General features: G+C 41.4%; 1 protein-coding gene across 4 annotated transcripts in view; it reads right to left on the bottom strand.

Annotated features, from left to right (window-relative positions):
• Positions 1–20254, bottom strand: part of BBS9 (Bardet-Biedl syndrome 9) — a 629867-nt gene that overhangs the window by 262004 nt on the left and 347609 nt on the right. For all 4 annotated transcript variants that reach the window (XM_082258749.1, XM_082258751.1, XM_082258748.1 and 1 more), the window contains one exon: positions 14060–14232. In XM_082258749.1, the coding sequence (XP_082114875.1) occupies positions 14060–14232 (173 nt within the window). The remainder of the gene's footprint in view (positions 1–14059; positions 14233–20254) is intronic.

The following is a 20254-nucleotide window of genomic DNA, read 5'->3' as shown; positions in this document are numbered from 1 at the left end:
CTTTGATGGAGTGCCTATCAAGATCCTCCCAGATGTCTCCAAGGCTATTCTACAGAGAAGAGGTCCGCTTAGGTCACTTCTAGACCTGGCTCATCTTCGGGGCTCTACCTACCACTCGGGTTATCCCCTGGCGGTTACCTTCAGGAAAGACCAATGATCCTTTACTCTCCGCTCTATGGATGACCTACCAGCCGGTTTTGCTTTCCTTGGCACTGATCCAGTGCCGATTCAGGACTGGCTACACTTCATTCCGTGACCCACTGGTTGGAACATATCTCCTGTGTCATGGAGAAACCAACCACCCAGACCACAATGCAACAGACAGAGGCCCAGCGTTGCATCACTGGAGGACGCACGTGAGCCCTGACTGTACTTCTGACCTGCTTACTCTGCTCTCTACATCTCCCTCGTAGACTATAGCTGTCCCTTTTGGTAAATAATTTTTCTTTTCTTTTCCCTCCTTTTGGATTAGGGACTCTGCTCCCTAACTTTTTAGTCGGTTCCGGGTGATATTCAGAACCTTATAGACTGTGTTGCACTGACGCCAGAGCGGATGTGAATCTACTGAGACTGGTCCCCTTGGCTGGCTCAGATTTTCCAGGCTGAGATGCTGACTCTATGTACTGCGATCCCCCTACTACTATTTTGTTGCTTGACGACCATTTTTTCATTCCCCCCCCCCACTTTGTGTGCTCAACAGTTAACTATTTCCTGTTGATTGGCGGGAGGGGGATGGCTAGGATGCACTGCCTGAAATGCTGTTGATGCTCCAGAAGCTGACTGTCCACGCGGCTATAGATCCCCCCACCCCTCTTGTTTCGGTGGCGGGGGCGGGGTTGGGTCGGAAGCAGGAGGCAGGATCCCGTCTGGCGAGAACTGTTGGTGGCCAATGTTGAGCTTGCCTCCTTTGCCTGATGGGTGGCGTGGCTCCTTGGCTGCCTCCCCCTTCCCTGCCAGGTATCTACATGCTCAGACATGGTGGGGGGTTAAGCTACTGGCTATAAAGGAACTTTTTCAGCTCATATGTTCTTTACATGTTTCTAGGAGGGAAGCTGCCTGTTGAGATCATAATTGCAGAAGGGATGTTCATTGCATAGGCATATATATTGTGGATGACATCACCAGAGATGTGTGGGCTTGCCCAATGGAGCGCTACTCACTCTCTTATTACTACAGGTTTTGGTTCTTTAAATTAATGTGACAACAATTTGTTATATCCAATGTTTGGGTTAGATGATCCGCTGAGCTGGGGGGGGGGGGGTGACAGAGCAGGTCCTGCTTGGGCTTTCTCCTTCCACTCCTCCACATAGGACTGCACACTCTAGTCCGAGGGCTGTTACGGTGTGTTATAGAAGATAAATTTGTCCCCAGTCTGTTCTACCTTTCCAGGTACTTTCTTACACTCTACTTTCCTTCACTCTCTGATCTTCCCCCTCTTCTTTCTCTCTCCTCTCTTTGCCTCCTCACTTCTCTTCCTTATCCACCTTCTTACTCCCCCCCTTTTTTTTATCCCTATCCCAGAATGGAGCTGCTTACTGTTTTATCGCTGAACGCTAAAGGTCTCAATATTTCGGAAAAGCAACATATGTTATTACACGACTTGAGACGTGCACGTGCAGACATTGCCCTTATACAGGAGACACACTTTAGGGATAATAAAATTCCCATTTTGAAAAACCAACAATACCCGACCATTTACCACACGTCGAATACAGAGGGGAAGTCAAAGGGGACCTTCATCTTAATCTCAAGCACACTCCAAAGGTCCTGTCATGTCACACTACTAGACCCCAGGGGCCGCTTTGCATTTGTCAAGATTCTTATCAGCGACACGCGCGTGACGATTGCATTTATATACGCACCTAATTCTCAACAAGATGCTTTTATATCGCACGTAATCGCTACATTACTGAAATTCAAGGAAGGTCAGCTAATAATAGGGGGCGAAAAATTTGGGGGAGCATACCCATGTATTTCTAAAGCTGCTGCAGCTATGAACCAAAAGACATGTATATTAAAAAAGAATAGCGCGCAAATGCAAAAGAAATTACTACCAAATCTGAAGACAATGCATAAATAAAAATGGGGATTTGGTCCCACCATATGGCCATATCGTGCTCAAGCCCACTACTGCGTCAAAGTACCCCATTATCAGTGGGTCCTACACTATCCATGAAAAAGAGATGAATCCAGCCTTTCTAACCCTTGGAGATAATACTCCTTGCTGGGAAAGATGTGCAAATGCCATATGGTGGGACCAAATCCCCATTTTTATTTATGCATTGTCTTCAGATTTGGTAGTAATTTCTTTTGCATTTGCGCGCTATTCTTTTTTAATAATAATAGCGGGCGACCTTAACGTTCCCTTCAATCCCATGTTCGGCACGTCTACCAGCTCCTCGTCAATCCCCCCCAAGTTAATAAACGGTTGGCGCAAATCTTACATAACGCTCAATTGATAGATGTTTGGCGCTTACTCCACAATGGTGAAAAAGACTTTACTTTAAACTCGGCTTCCCACCGTACATATTCCAGAATGGATTACTTTCTTATTCCTCACAATCAACTTCACTTTTATCTTATAAATTGACTGAGCCTTCCTTCCCTACGACCAGATTCTGGAGACTGAATGAAAGCCACTTACAAGGCCCCACAACCTTAGCGGATGTGACTAGAGAACTTCAGGCCTACTTTGATACGAACAACCAACCCTCATGCGATATCAGGATCCTTTGGGAAGCTCACAAAGCAGTGATTAGGGGCATCTTAATTAAACATGGCTCTAGAAAACAGATTGCGGACACATTCAAAGAGTTCTACTCTTCACTCTATCACTTACGTGACTCCTCCCCTCCCCGTCACCTATTAGAAGAATACATCTGTTCTTCTTCACTCCCTACGTTATCGTTGGACGTGATAACGGAGCTGGAGAAACCTATCACTTCTACGGAAATTCAACAAGCCCTGGGATCAATAAAACCCAGCAATGCACCTGGCCCCGTTGGCCTTACATCTGAGTATTATCAAACTTTGTCCCCAATCCTCAATCCTTATGTGATCAGACTCTACAATGCAATGGGCTCAGGCTCCGCGTTCCATAGAGATACGCTTAAGGCACATATTTCTATAATTCCCAAAGACGGTAAAGACCCGACAGTCTGCGGCAGTTACAGGCCCATTTCGCTTCTGAATATAGATCTTAATATCTTCACTAAAATTCTGGCCATGCGACTTGCGCATCATTTACAACACCTAATTCACCTAGACCAAGTAGGCTTCATCCCCTCCAGGGAAGCTAGAGACAATATGGTCAAGATGCTTAATTTGATCTATGCAGCTAATACGTCTCACGCACCCAGTGTGTTCTTGGGAAAGGACACAGAGAAGGCCTTTAACCGTGTAAATTGGAAGTTTATGTTTGCGGTGCTCAAGCACATTGGGTTAGGGGACAAAATGACCCATTGGATTACGTCTGTGTACTCTACCCCACGGCTCAGGTAAAAGCAAATGGGATCCTTTCTGACCCGTTCGCCATTTGCAACGGACGAGGCCGGGGTGCCCTCTTTCGCCTCTTCTCTTTGCCCTCTCGCTAGAGCCATTCTTATGTAGAATTCGACAAAACCCTGATATCAATGGTATTCCAGTCGGTGAAGCACAATACAAAATTTCGGCGTACGCTGATGACTCGTTATTCTCACTCACTAACCCTTCTATCTCGCTGCCTAATCTCATTTGAGATATATGGAAATCTATCCAACTTAAAGATCAACTTCTGTAAATCAGAAGCCACGGAAGTCTAAATGTTGCCTCATCTCTGGCAATCTTTTGAATCAACCTTTAGGTTTAAATGGACCGACACTGCGTTACAATACTTAGGTACACAGATTCCCCCGGATTTATCCCATATGCTCCGACTTAATTTCCCACCCCTGTTGACCGCTACTCGCATTTTATTAGAGAAATGGTGTGGAGGTTTCAAGTCCTGGTTTGGCAGATGCAATCTGATCAAGATGTGTATATTACCTAAATACTTTTTCAGGCACTGCCTGTTCGCATACCTTCCAAATTTATCAGACAAGTACATTCCATATTCTCAAAATTCGTAAGGGTCAACTAGAAAACCCATCTTCCTCGTGTCACTCCTACTCTTCCTAAATTGTTTGGAGGCCTGGCATTCCCTGATGTCAAGACATACTACTGGGCGATACATTTTGGTAGAATCATAGACTGGTGAGGACACGTGGATACCAAACTCTGGGCTAAATTGGAGCAAGACCAAATGAGGGTCCCTCTCAATAGGGCCCTTTAGTGTTTTAATACTCTACCCCTGAATTTGAAACCTCATCCCTTAATTGGCACCACGGTCCACATCGGTACAAGAGCGTGCAATCATTCTTCCCTTTTTGATTCAGACTCCCCCATATACCTGGTTTTAGGGAACCCTGCATTTTTTCTGGGCTTAGACTCACAACCCCTCGTCACACTCAGAACCTTGAGAAAATTCCAGGTATCGCACTTTCTTGTGGACAACCATTGGCCTTCGTTCTGGACTTTAGCTGACTCCTTACACGCCTTCAAACTCCCGTTTCGGAGTGTAATGCAACTGCATCACTGTTTGCATTCCATTCCTAACCCTTGGCGCTTTGGTCATCACTTGACGTCATTTGAAGAGATGTGCTCTGAAACTGGGGTCCTGCCAAGGGCCCTCTCTAAGATGTACTGCATGCTGACTACACCGCCAGGACAGCTTCTGTCCTGGCTACGCAGATGGGAGGCTGATTTAGACCGATCCTTAACAACACAAACACAGTGAATAATTGACTGCGTGCTTCATACCTCGATATATACTAAAATCCAGGAGACCAACTTTAAGGTCTTGAGGGTGATGGTACTTCACCCCAACTAGACTCCACAGATGCTTTCCTGACACCTCAGACCAATGCTGGCGATGCCAGAAAGATGAGGGGACTTTGCTACACATTTTCTGGAACTCACCCATTTTTGGTCGGAGGTCCGTAGGATAACGCATAAATTTATGGCACGTAGCATACCAAATGACCCCGCTTTTTTTCTGCTACATCTCTCTGATATTCCGACTTCACAATACAAAAAATCTATTCTCAGACATCTACTGAATGTTGCAAAATCCTGTATACCTTTCTACTAGAAAAATCCCTTACCCCCGACCTTGTCATTCTGGTTACAAAAAGTTTAAGAGATAAACAGGATGGAGGACCTTGTCCTCACGGCCCAACATACAAGGGAACAATACTCCAAAACATGGGATCTGTGGAATCTTTTTATCCTCTCAGCAGAAGGCATAGCTCTTCTTGTCATATAACTCCCACCACATGAGTCAAGCCAGATAAGCTAATTTACAGGTCCTCCCACTGCTCCCCCCTCACCTCGCCACACTGCGTGGGGGGTTCTCCTCTTCTCCCCCTCTCCTCTCTTCTTCTTCCCCTCTTTTCCTCTCTCTCCCCTCTCTTTTCCTCTCCTACTTTGCGGAGCGATGACATTTCATTGCTCTGCCCATTAAAGTTAAATGACATGAGGTGATGGTCATACTGATATATTGTGGACTTGCCCAAAACATATACTAAGTTATGTGCATATTATGAAGAAATCTTTTACTGTCGATGCTAATGGTGTATGGTTTTTTTTTTTTTCTGACTGTACCCGCTTCGTGCCTTAATAAAGTTTATATTTGAAAAAAAAAAAAAAGAAAAAGAAATATGGATTTTTTTCTACAGCTTACCTGTAAAATCCATTTCTTGGGAGTACATCACGGGACACAGAGGTCCCTCACCTCTTGTATGGGGCCTTTTTATTGCTTGCTACAAAACTGAAGTACTTCTTGTGTAGGGGGGGTTATATAGGGGGACTTTCTGGTTGCCAGTGTCCATTCACCTGAAGGTGGCGTATAACCCATATGGTAATGAATATGGCTCTGTTTCATCAGCTACTCCAAGAAATTGATTTTACAGGTAAGCTGCAGTAAAAAATCCATATCTCTGAAAGATGCCTGCAGATTTAATGACTTAAACTCCAGGACGTCATATGATGTCCACCTAAGGACAAGTGATTAAAAACTACCTATGCAGGTAAGGAAGAGGGATAGAAACAAATTTCAGCTGTAACCACAGTTGAATATTGCCCTTGCTAAGGGCTGGAGCTACCATAAGATGGCTTAAGCAGCCGTTTTAGGGCGCCAGGATAGCAGGGAAGTAAAATCTGAATCACCAGCCATGGTGGGGAGAGGGGGTGGCAGGAAGACGGGGGTGGGAGGGGTGGCAGCAAAATGCACCTTCGTCTAAGTAGACAAGAAATCCTTGCACTGGCTCTGCCCTTACTACAGGTTTCGGACATTTACATATCTTCCCAAGCCTGGCTGAGAAACTCCCAGAGATGGTATCTCCGTGTCCTGCCTTGTTGCTAGGATGTTGCTAAGACACACCCAGCTTTTACTGCTCACTCTTACCATCACAGGAGTGAGCTCTTTTTTTCTGATTCAAGGCCCCTCACATGCACTCTTTCCCTTCACAGTGGCTTTAAGCTCAGTGATGCTGCGAAGGAGAAGATAACAAACACAAGTGTGGGAATTTGAGAGCCTACTCATGTAATGGTGGAGGTGAGCATTTACAGCTGGCAGTGTGTTAGCATTGTCCTAGCAACAAGGCAGGATAGGATGATGCCATCTCTGACAGTTTTTTAGTCAGGCTTCAAGAGGTACTGTATGTAGATGGCCTATAGCTAAAGCAAGGGTATTATTAAATTTTAGTCAAAGCTGCACAATTTGTTTTTAACTACAGGTGCTTCATACCTGCAAAGGCAGTTTTTTTTAAAAGTGAAATAACCTTTTAATCACCAAAAGGCATTTCCCGGCCAGCTAAAAAATTCCCCAGATGCAGTGCTGTCTGCATGACAGCTGCAGCGGGAGAAAGGGAACTTAACTGCACTAGTGATGGAGTGTCTGTATGGCCTCAGCACACCTCCACAGGTGGTGCTTGCTCCAAATGTCATATACCCGCTTTCAACAGGTACATGAATCTGTCACCCACACCAACTTTTTATGTGCAAAAGTAGGATGGAATTCTAAACAGTATCATAGACAAAAGTATGAGAATCATACCTTTCAGTAAGCTGCCTTATGTACACAGTGGTGGTGTGCTACACAGTCTCTGTCTACAGGATATATCTCAAGAGCACCAGATGATGGATTGTTTATAACAGGGGTGTCAAACCTGTTGAGTTTCCTGGGCCACAATGGAAGAAGAGGAATTGTCTTGGGCCACACATAAAATAGGCTAACATTAAAAATGGCTGATGAGCAGAAAATGTCAGACAGATCACAAGTTAAGGATCACTCATAAAAATAATGTACCGATTTAAGTACTAAAGCTTTCTGTTTTGTGTAAAATTAATAAACAAATGCATTAATATTTGGTTCAATAGATGTAGTAGCAATTCTCAAGGTGCTCGTCAGATATTTTGGATCTAATGTTGCTCTTCGTGTGTTTAATCCTTAAAAATAGTTGCTCAGAAATATAGGTGGTGGTGAAAACAGATGACAAAAGGTGTGATTGTGAAGAGTGGTATATTTTTCTTTGGGAAGATAAAACTTATAAAAGTCCAACATAGTCCACTAGGTGTAAAAACATCTTTACAAAAAGTCCCCAAAAATAAACATTTTTAAGTAAGTTTACGATTTTGTGTTGGACCGCATTCATAGCCATCTTGAACCACATGCGGCCCTTGGGCCACAGATTGGATATCCCTGGTTTATAAGTTTTGGGTTCACCAGCACCTTTGTGGAGTTTATGCAGTACGTAGACATTATGCAATAGTGAGGTTTTTTTTAATAAAGCTCACATAACACCTTAGTTGTGTTTTGTCAGCACATTGTTATCACATTTTGTGTCTTGTGCACAACATTTTTGGCACTTTAATAATACTATATATTAAAGTGATTGTAAAGGTTTGTTTGTTTGTTTTTTTAAATAACAAACATGTTATACTTACCTCCTCTGTGCAAAAGTTTTGCACAGTGCAGCCCGATTCCTACTTTTCTGGGGTGCCCTGGCATCGCTCCTGGCTCTTCCTCTTCTTTGGGTGCCCCAATGGAGAGCCGATTTTCATGGGGGCATGCGTGCGGGGGCGTGCTCCCAAGTCCTGCTGCTGCGTCCATTGACACAGACAGCAGGACTCGGCTCCGCCCCTCACGTCACTGGATTTGATTGACAGCAGCGGGAGCCAATGGCTTCTGCTGCTATCAATCTATCCAGTGAGGACCGGTGACATGTGCTGGAGCTGCTGGGCTCGTGCTCGTCGCTGAAACAATAGGGTTCAGGTAAGAAAAAGGTGGGGAGGGTCTGGGGGGCTGGTGAAGCAGAAAAGGGTTTTTCACCTTAATGCATAGAATGCATTAGGGTGAAAAATGATGAGACTTTACAACTCATTTAATATTTTATGTTAATATCCAGCTGTTGAATTGTAATTTGTTTTGCCATTTTAGATGAGTCAAAAAAGTTTTCTTTTTTTTATGATTAATTAGCTTCATACGTTTTGTTTATGTACTCGTTATAAATTCCCCAGCTTGTGTTTTGGATATGTAAAAGTTATCATAAGTAAATATCTAATGCTTTAAGGGGGTGTTGCTTTACTGGAAAAAGAAGCAATGTAATCCTACTAATTGTATTTTACCACCAAAAAAAAAAAAAAACAAATCCATACAAAGACAAAAAATTGGATGAAACCAAAACTTTGTAACATCAACAAAGTATAGTGATTTCACTAGTGACTTACTGTGTATTTCAGTTAGCCCTGCTCAATTACATACATTGTAAAGGTTTAGCCAAATAATCGTGATGCATATGTAATATCCAATATCCAACAAACAAGTACAATTTAAAAAAATATATAATAATAATATTAGCCTTTAGTTTATGTGCATAATGTTAAAGATGTTAAAGAAACAGAAGAAAAACTACATATAGGATAGTAATAAATGATTGTCTTTTTATTAAAGTCTAAGGGGGGCAGAGGGGCGGGGGGGGGGGGGGGGGGTTGGTAGAACAGAGAAAGATTTCTACTGAACAAAGAAGAATCAACACAAGGGACACATCATACTAACTGTAAGTTACCTTCCTTGTGCGGAGTTTTCAGTTTTTACTTTTTAGCTAAACCTAGGATTTAAATTTCCTCCTTATAACCAAAATGTATAAAACAGATATTTCAATATTATTAAAGTAAACCTGTGTATAAAAAAGAAAAACCCAGATAACTCCCCCTAAGTATATTAGGGCACCCTTCAATCCCTTAATCCCGGCCATAGATGGAGCAATTTTCTTTCCAGCAACCATAGGAATCCCTCCCACGGAGCTATTGTGTTCCTTAGACGAGGGGAGCCAACCCAGTGGGAAGAACACACAGTGATTATTGCAAGCGGCTATAGCTGCTGGCAATAATTGCATAAAAAACCTGATAGGCTGGTTGCACCAAGATTGATCGATCGGGTACAGTCAGCCTGCCTATACTGCTCAACCAGCCAAGATTCTAACCGTCTATGGTTGGTTTTAAATTCCGGATCCTACTACCGTATATCTTAGGTACTGGTATTTTTGGGCAAAGGGGAGCAAAGGACATTCCTCCTGTCCTGACACAGGGCAGGAGAGTGCTAGGGTAGAACATCACCAAGCCCAGATGCTTTCCCATGTAGTAGGTGGTTTGTTTTAATATACTGGAAGATAAATTTTTTCAAATAACCATTTAATAGCCTGGTACCAACCACTACTGAGGGCTACAATTTGGGATATCACTTAAAAAAGATCAAACCTTGCTCTCGTTTATAAAATACTCTGGCGATAGTAAGTGACAGTCTTGAAAGTGTTTTAATGGTGGTTACTAATCAAACTGCTCTCTAAAGTCTATGGGTGGGTAAAGTCTAAGTTTTTTTTAAATACACCAGACTATTCTCCCTGCACGCTATTCAAAAATTTTACAATTGGTCAACCTGATTACCACAACAGCAAACTACAAAGATAACACTGTAATAGTTTAAATCAAGAAGAATTTTAAATGCACATAGGTAAAATGATAAAGAAAAAATTGAAATTGAAAACAGTCATCATAAATGTACAGTTAATCCTATTACTAAGTCATTTAATTCTATGTTGCATTATACTTGACTTGGCAGTTCACCCAGAACTAAATTCCCACTGTGGACCAGAAAACTATTTCTAATGAGTGAAGAATTTAAACTGGACTTCCTCTGAAAATATGTGCCAGAAAGTAGTAAATGTTTTTAAGTGCATGACATTCCATGGGTCAGGCATAAAACAAAGATTTATGTTTTGTGGATAGCTGATAACCATTTTCACAAGCCCCAAACACACAGTGCAAGCATCACTCAAGTGTGTTTAGAATTTATTTTCCACTAGTCACTGATTCTCAGGGCTCAGTTTGAAGAATAAATCTTAGAAGGAATTTGCCAGCACAAAAAGCTACTGGTAGTCTGGAAAAATAAAACCTTTGGTCGGCCAATGCATGGTGAAAAAAGGGTCAAATGAGGTTTTCTAATGCAATTCAATATTTTGATAAAATAAGGACTATATCAATGCACACGTCTATTTGAACTTGGTAGGAACTCCCTGACAATCACAATTTAGTTAAAATTTCATAAGTTGCGACTATATGCTCTTTGGGTCACAGTGCACTGTTACCCTCCACAGCCACCCCGTTTCCTAAGTAGTGTCCCTTTCACCATGATCAGGATATTACCTTCTGCCACCATTTCCCCTCACCAAAAAGGTTTTCTAATATTGGTCCTCTTTTTCCTAAAATGTATGTAAATCCAAACAATGAACTTCTCTAATTTGCTCCCATTTGGTCTGTTAAACATACTGAAGAAAGCATTTTATTTTATCACTTTAATAAGTGCAAAAAACACCTGTTGATCTTGTCATAAATTCAGAGCTGCCCCGTGTCATCTGCACACTAAGGTGTTGATTCATAAAGAATTTGCATATACATTAGCCCAACAGAAGTGCATATGAATTTATTATGTGCAAATTTAGCAAAATACAAATTTAAAAGACCCTCTATTCTGTGCGGTTTGTTTACATAATTGATTAATAAATGGAAAATACTGCTTTTGCCCAATACATGAAAGTAAGTACCGTATTTTCCGGCGTATAAGATGACTGGGTGAATAAGACGACCCCCAACTTTTCCAGTTAAAATATAGAGTTTGGGATATACTCGCCGTATAGCTGTACTGGTGCTATAATGTATGAACAGGTACAGATACTGGTGCTGTACTGTATGTGGTACCCAGTATACAACCAGTGATTGGCTGGTTGTAAGCCTGCTTGGATTGGTCAGCTCTCCCTGCCTGCCCAGTCCTCCCTGTCTCAGAGACTATCAGAGCGGTATGCCCGGGGCATGGAAAAAAGAGAGAGAGAGAGGCGATGTGACCAGAAAAACACGCCTCTTTCACCCGTCTGGCCCGCCCTTGTATCATATTACCCTACCTCCTTCTCTGCCTCTCAGATCTCGCACATGCGCACCTGCACCGCTTTACTGCAGTCCTCAGGAGCGAGACGCAGAGAAGGAGGTATCGTAATAGGATACAAGGGTGGGGCAGACGGCTGAAAGAGGCATGTTTTTCTGGTCACATCGCCGCTCTCTCTCTCTTTTTTCCCTACCCCGGGCATACCGCGGCCGTTTTTGAGCCCCCCTCCCACCGCGTATTCTCCAGTTCGGCTCCAAAGTTTCAGCATCCACCCTATAAGACGACACCTGGCGTATAAGACGACACCCGGCGTATAAGATGACCCCAGACTTTTGAGAAGATTTTCCTGGGTTAAAAAGTTGTCTTATACGCCGGAAAATACGGTATTATATAAATTTCCTATCACATCTTGTTTAAACTAGTGTTCAAATTCAGTATTTTCTGTTTTAAATAAATGATTTACTTTCAAACAGCACAAGAGATAGACTACTTGCATTAATTAGTGGGAAAACTTTGTTACTGTTCTACGTTTTAGGAATACTTGCCAATCCCGCCACTATGGACTCTGATCTTAACCATTTTGAAGAGTTCCACCCACCAACCACTATGACACTACTGTGTCCCTGGAAAACTGTAGTGGCCAGAGTCATTTTAACACTGGAAAACCAGTTCTTTACATTATGACATAACTGATTGGTTTCTATGCAGAGCTGCATCAGATTTTGCACTCTCCAGTTTTAGTAAATCAAGTCCTGTATTTATTGGGTAAGTTCAAGAGCCAATTTGTTTGTTCTTTGTGAATTTCTTCGTACTTTAAAACTTTTTTAAAACCTTTAAGACCTTCAAAAAGCAGTATGACTTATCTAAGAAAAATTTGAAATTATCTTTAAGTAGATTTGACCCTACACACCAAATCAAGTCTTTGTGCCTTGCCCTATGTAAATTGCTGCTATGAATACTCTTAATTTTCTTTTTTTTCTCTGTTATGTTTAGCAGTTTTAAACCAGCCTATTCTGCTTCTTCAAATTTTTGTATTACCTTGCTTTTGACTCTGCTATTCTTTGCTCTGTAGGATAAAAAAAAAAAAAATGCTACTAAATTAAAATCCTATCCACCATAGAAAAGATTACTGTATATACTTGAGTATAAGCCGACCCGAATATAAGCCGAGGCACCTAATTTTACCACAAAAAACTGGGAAAACTTATTGACTCGAGTATAAGCCTAGGGTGGGAAATGCAGCAGCTACTGGTAAATTTCAAAAATAAAAATAGATACCAGAGCGTGCGGGCATGGTATAGGAGAGGAAGAAGCGTGGGCATGGTGCAAGAGATGCAGAGGCTGTGGACATGGTGCAGGAGATGCAAGGGCTGTGGGCAGGATGCAGGGGCTGCAGGCATGGTGCAGGACATGCAGGGGCTGCAGGCATGGTGCAGGAATGCAGAGGCTGCGGGCATGATGCAGGAGATGCAGGGCTGCGGGCATGATGCAGGAGATGCAGGGCTGAGGGCATGGTGCAGGAGATACAGGGCTGAGGGCATGGTGCAGGAGATACAGGGCTGAGGGCATGGTGCAGAAGATGCAGGACTGAGGGCATGGTGCAGAAGATGCAGGGCTGCGGGCATGGTGCAGGAGATGCAGGGCTGCGGGCATGGTGCAGGAGATGCAGGGCTGAGGGCATGATGCAGGGCTGAGTGCATGGTGCAGGATATGCAGAGGCTGCGCAGGGGTCTTACTTACCCATCCCCGAGGCATCTTACATTTAGAAATGGTGCCGCCCGGCGCCACACATCATTTTGCATGCGCCGTCTGCCCGAGAATGGCCGAGCATAGTGTACATGTCGGGCCGGCCGCCGCTGACATTCGGAGAACAGGTAAGTGACTCGAGTATAAGCCGAGAGGGGCTTTTTCAGCACAAAAAATGTGCTGAAAAAGTCTGCTTATACTCGAGTATATACGGTATGTGTAATATGTCAAGGTAGACTACAAACACTAAAAGATATACAATACTGAACAGAGACATCTCTGAAATTATCAAAATATTCTGTGATTCTAGAGGGTTATAAGGATAAGAATGGTCAAGCATGAAAACGCTTAAAAGTATAATTGAAGGCTACGGTTTACTTTACACTATAAACTCCGGAAATTATTCATTAGAATACTCATACTTTTAAAAATTTTTAATGAACATTCTAAGACTAATTTTAGGATCATCCAGTAAATACTCATTCTATGTTCAAAATCATTTAACATTATACTGTATAAAACAGTAATGATAAAAAAACAGTAATGAAAACATGTTACCTCTAATAATCCAGCTAGATCATATATACCTTTTTATTAGGTATGCTAAAGTCTTAACACAGCAGTGAGAATATATTTTGCTAGTGACAAAAAAACAGAGCACTTTGTTGCATTCCATCATATATACCTTGGTCACATCCTATTAGAGTACAGCTGTCTAGAAAATACAGTAAGCTGAATCCCATTTACCCTGGAAAACATGTTTTCAGTATTACCGCATGACCACAAATGGATATAACATACCTCAAAATGTTGATCTATAAGTTCAAAATATTCTTGCAATGGAACTGGTCCAGAAAAGGAGCAAGTGAAGTCTTTAATTCCTTGTTTCAGGAAAAATTCTTCAAAACGCAAGATGAGCTCTTTTGTAATAAGCCATAGATCCTCAAATTGTTCACTCTGAATCCTATATCTCTCTAAAAAATTGAGACAGAAAATAAATATATTTTAATAGTCAATGCACTGTAAATATGTTTTTAAGTGTATACAATACCCTTAGGGCCAACCCTGGCATAAAGGGTTTGCTGACAACAAACAATCAAGGCAAAGTAGCAGCTCCTTACACAGTATGGTGACCTTTCAAAATTTAATATAAACTATACTAGATCTGAAGCCATAAACATTTCCTTAGCCAAGATAGATTTCAGGTAGTAAGGAGAATTTCCCTTCCAATTGGAAAACCCCAGCCTTAAGTATCTGGGAATGAGGATCACCCCTGATCTCAAAAAACGTTATGAAGCTAATTTCTACCCCCTCTTAGCTATAATCCACGCACACCTCCAGCACCTGCAGTGGTTAACAACCACATGGTTGAGAGAAGTAGTGCCTTAAAAATGACCTAAAATACCATATCTGTTTTAGATGCTTTGCATTTATACTCCCTAGTCCTCCTTCTCAAATGTCTGCTCTCCACTTTTAAAATGAATCTGGGACAACAAAACCCTTTTGTATATGCTCATTTCTTCTTACACTTTCTAAATGTAACTGGAGTATCGGCCCTCCCAATGTACAGTATGTCAGTACTAAAAGGCACTCCCCCATGTGGTAATCTGGTGTAACTACATTAATTCTAAACAGTGGGTCCAGGTTGAGCAGGAATACACCTAAAAACCTGCCAAACTATAGGAGCCACAGTAAGGGTCATAGTCCAGACTTTTTTCCCCTCGGCTAGCACATACCTGGTCAATAACTGTTTTCAAGAACAGGGTTTTAAATTCCTGTTCCACTGGTAACCAGTATGCAACTAAACCAAATCTACCTGCAAGTGTCTAACATTTGATGGTGTTGCCAACAGGAACCAGGTGCAATATTACAACTTTATCAGCTCTTATCTGAAGTCTAGAAGCATACCCTTCAATCAGCCCAGCAGACTTAGGACAAAACTATAACAATCAGATACTGTTGAACTGATACAAATCATTTTTAATAGCTCACCTGTTAAAAAGAGTGTGCGCATGTATTCTAGCTTTGTGGAAGCAAACCTCTATTCCCCCTCTGTCATTTTGGTTTGCTAAGATTAAAGTGGTTGTAAAGGTTTATGGTTTTTTACCTTAAGGCATTCTCTGCATTAAGGTAAAAAAAAAAACCTTCTATGTTTAGCTCCACTCAGCCCTCCCTAAATACTTACCTGAGCCTGAACTTGATCCAGCACTATGCCCGAGAGCAGTGGCGCTGCTATCTCTCTCTACTCCCTGGACATGGAGGCAGCAGCGGGAGCCACTGATCAATAAAATCCAGTGAGGAGGCAGTAGGGGTTGGGGTCAAGAAGTGCTGTCTGAGACACACACAAACCAGTTCTGGATCGAGCCTACAGGTGTGCTACCATAGGAAGCAGCCTCCTATGGTGGCACCCGAAGAGGAGGAGCCAAGAGCGCCAGCAAGGGTCCCCGGAAGAGAAGGTTTGGGGCCTCTTTGGGCAAAACCATCATGCAGAACAGGCAAGTTTGACATATTTGTTATTAAAAAAGTTTCCAATCACCAAAATATGGTGAAAGGAATTCCCCATGATTAGGCTGTGCTGTGAGTGAAACATGTTGGGGGCATTGCTTTGGCTGGGAGTGAGCAGTGTGCTTTCACTGCAGTAAACCTCAGCTGGAGTTGACCATCTTCAGTGTGCGGCCTGGTATTTGAATAGTGGACTACTGTAGAACAAGAGCAGACTCCAGGCCTTGTTACCTGGCTTACTGAAGGGAATTGAGGTTATCATATGATCCATGAAAGGGGTTGGATTCATCTAATTATTAAAGGAAAACCTGATTTCCTAAATGTCATAACATATGGTTCCCTAGGTTTAACTTTTTTCCACTTGTCTACAAGATATGCTGAATCTCTCTGACTCTGATCAGACTGGAACATAAATGCACTTGTTTTTTCTAGCCAGCTAGAACCAAGTACCTGCACCTTCCCCTCCCATTATGTAGCCTTTTTCATTGTGTTATTGCACAACTCAATCTTCTGTGTGTTAGTGAGAGCCTTGCTGCAGTTGGTGGGTAGGAACCCTTTTCCCCTTCAACAATAGATAGCACAATGGAAGCTGGTGACATCACAGCTAAGTGAATTCAGCCCTATTATCGAGCCTCTTACTGACACACAGCAGCAGAGCTGTGTGGTTGTGTGATCATTTCGAAGTTTAAAAAACAAAAATGTACACTTTGATTTACTGCAAACAGCATGAAGCATGTTTATCAGTAGCTAAATTTAATTTTAGCCTTTATTTCTACTTCAATATTGCAGTAAATCATTTAAACTAGAGACTCTCAAACTTTTTAGTTCAAAATGCTTTTTAGTCCAGCGACATGTTTTTTTAAAGATTACAACAAACAGTAGGGCCAAACGTGATTCAACTATTTGTGTGAGATTGGTCGACCTTACTTGCAAACAGCAAGAGTCCAATGGTTTTCACTTCTACAAGAAGAGCAATGGATTTTTCTACTCAGGCCAAGGTCACTTTCCAAAGAAACCACTGTAAGACCTATAGGTTCCTGCATATTCCCTAAATTATGTTCTAGAGTGTTTTGGTAGCCCCAAAAGATTTGCTTAAACCAGGAAGTTAGCGTTTAGTTCGCTTTCCTCCTGTGCCTCTTCAGTGAATAAATGTATCGGACCGGTTTATTTATTCAAAAGATAGTCATGGGATTTGAGGGATCAAGGACTTGCAAGAGTAGTCCATACTTATAGATTAAAATGCCCTAGGTTTAGTACGCCTACAAAAATGTATTTATTTTACTACTGTATTTGCCCAGGATAATCTTAATAAAAATTGTATTACTTCTTGTTTTTCATTTTACAGCAGATAATGGTCAAGAACAATAAATCTTCCTTCTTGAAATGGGAAATAAAGTCTTGTTTCAGCCTGCATTCACAACTTAGCAGGGCGTATTTCTGGTGATTCTGAAGCTTCTTTTTCTTTTTTTCAAATGTTTTACAGGTGTATTATGGGCACTTTTGAATGCCTATCAAGCTTTAGGCATTTGATTCCTGGACTGGGCAATTAGAGGAGGGCAGTTGTAATGGTGAAAATTCGTTTTTCTCCTACAGGAAACGCATAAAAATGTGCGCATGAAAACACACAAGAATGCAAATAGCACTCCCACTGATGTCTATGGGGTCAAAAACTCCTGACTACGCTTTAAAAAACTCACGTTTTGAGCACAGGGCTTCATCCCTTGAAAAAGCTGCTGATATTTATATTCCATATCATTTTCAGAGGTTTATTCACAGGTGCAGTGGACGCTTGTTAACTTTGCCATGTTTGCAAATAGTGCAAGATAAGCCACCATTCACACTTGGGCATTTTAATGCTTGTTTCACTAAGCCTGACTATACTCAACATGCGGAATACCATTCATTCTAATAGTCCCAAGTTCACACTTATACGTTCAGTTGCACTATGCTCTACGCCCTGTGCTCAAAACGTGAGTTTTTTTTAAGCGAAATCAGGAGTTTTCGACCCCATAGACATCAGTGGGAGTGCTATGTGCATTCTCATGCGTTTTCATGCGCACATTTGTATACGTTTCCTGTAGGAGCTTAGTGCAACTGAACGTATAGGTGTGAACTTGGGACTATTAGAATGAATGGGATTCTGCATGTTAAGCATAGTCAGACTTAGTGGAACAAGCATTAAAATGCCCAAGTGTGAATGGTGGCTTGTCTTACACTATTTGCAAACATGGCAAAGTTAACAAGCGTCTACTGAATCTGTGCCTAAACCTCTGAAATGATATGAAATATAAATATCAGCAGCTTTTTCAAGGGATGAAGCTGTCAAAAAAATCAGCAGCAAGAAAACAAGATGCTTGTTTATTTCAGGTCAGGTCCCTGTGTAGTAAAAAGTATTTGATTCAATCATATGGAAGTTTCTTAGGGAGAAAAATGATTAAGCGTGCCGCAGAATCTTGGCTTCAAGACTAAATAGGTTCAATAGCTGTATGCAAACCCACAGTTATTCTTATGCTTCAATTCCATCACAGTGAAATAAGTGCAAGTGCTAGCTTTAATAGCTATCTTTGCATAAACCAGTACATGTCCTAGACATTTTGATTGCTCAAATAAAATATGCAGTTTGTGCATCAGTGAGTTTATTAATTATTAAAAATACTGGTACAACTCTAATACATTTACCCTCCCATTAGTCATTATGTATCCAGCCAGAATCCATTGCTTCAGTTCTATAGGATATATGTATTGCCCCATCACCTAGTACCTAAGTGTCAGTGGCCATCATCCCGGGAAGTAGGAAAAAGAGGGAACCCCCATTTTGGTGGGACTATAAATGCGACTGAACACTTAGAGAAAGAGGAGACTAATAAGTAAAAAACAACAATACTTCATTTTTGTACATACATAAAAAAGGAAAATTTGAACAAAATAAACAAAAACATTGTAATATATGTTAAAATTGCATGCAATGACAGTTCACACTCAATATAGAAGACTCCAGGGTACAAATGGTGAGGAGAACCAGAGAGACCCTACACGTTTCGGGTAAAAACTCTTCTTCAGGAGTCAACCAAAATTCAAATCACGTAATGTACCGCTTGGGTCTTTATATAAACAGAGATGAGCTGTCAATTAAAAACCGGTAAAGTATACCAGTAAGGGAAGATGCCTGATTTCCAATGTACACATATTTTTTAGGTAGGTATACTTGAAAGATAAGGGAAAAGATGGCCACAGTGCCGTGAGTTGGTGGGCGCCACAATGATCCACAACCGGTCCAATAAGACAACCCCGATAGGGCACTCATAGGAAAGTGTAGCAAAATGTTGCAAACTTGTAGTATATAGGTAGACACATGGCAAGAGGTGATGCAGATATTGGGGGTAGTTGTCAGCCCAGTATGCTGAGTATACGTTATAGTATGGACATCTTCGGTCCGTGCTGGAAATGGTAGCCTCTGAGAGGCTCACCAGCTCACGGCACTGTGGCTATCTTTTCCCTTATCTTTCAAGTATACCTACCTAAAAAATATGTGTACACTGGAAAGCAGGCATCTTCCCTTACTGGTATACTTTACCGGTTTTTAATTGACAGCTCATCTCTGTTTATATGAAGACCCAAGCGGTACATTACGTGATTTGAATTTTGGTTGACCTCTGAAGAAGGGTTTTTACCCGGAACGCGTAGGGTCTCTCCGGTTCTCCTCACCATTTGTACCCTGGAGTCTTCTATATTGAGTGTGAACTGTCATTGCATGCAACTTTAGCATATATTGTCATGTTTTTGTTTATTTTGTTCAAATTTTCCTTTTTTATGTATGTACAAAAATAAAGTATTGTTGTTTTTGGGGGACATGATAGCAATTTATAAATATCTTAATGGGGATCCCAGCTTAGAAAAAAAGCTGTTCATTCGAAGGGATTGGATGAGGACTCGAGGACATACAATGCGATTAGAGGAGAAGCGTTTTAACCTCAGGCAACGAGGGGGGTTCTTTGTGGAATTCTCTACCACAAGAGGTAGTATGGTGGCTTTCAAAAGACTCTTAGACTTACATCTCAAGGATCAGAACATTAAGGGCTATGTGAGATGATTAAAGCCACACACACCTACACAGGTTGAACTGGATGGACTATTGTCTTTATTCAACCTCACCTACTATGTAACTATGTACTTATTAGTCTCCTCTTTCTCTAAGTGTTCAGTCACATTTATAGTCCCACCAAATCGGGGGTTACCTCTTTTTTCTCAGTTCTACTATAATATTGCCCAGTTGGGTTAAATATTTGTGCCACTTACCCCTAGATTTATGGGATTTACATGAATACAGTATTTGTCTTACAATTTACATTAATATATGTAAAATATAATTTACAGTGTTTTTATTATACTTCCTGTATGTACATAAGCAACTTCCTAGCTTGATATGTTCATACTAAATATTCCTATGCAATATTTCATATTTACATGACAAAAAAAAGAAAAAAAAAAACTAAA

The sequence above is a fragment of the Pelophylax lessonae genome (genome assembly GCF_965119305.1).
Source record: "Pelophylax lessonae genome assembly, chromosome: 5".
NCBI lineage: Eukaryota > Metazoa > Chordata > Amphibia > Anura > Ranidae > Pelophylax > Pelophylax lessonae.
The sequence above is the reverse complement of the archived record's forward strand: the minus strand, read 5'-3'. Positions and strand labels throughout refer to the sequence as shown.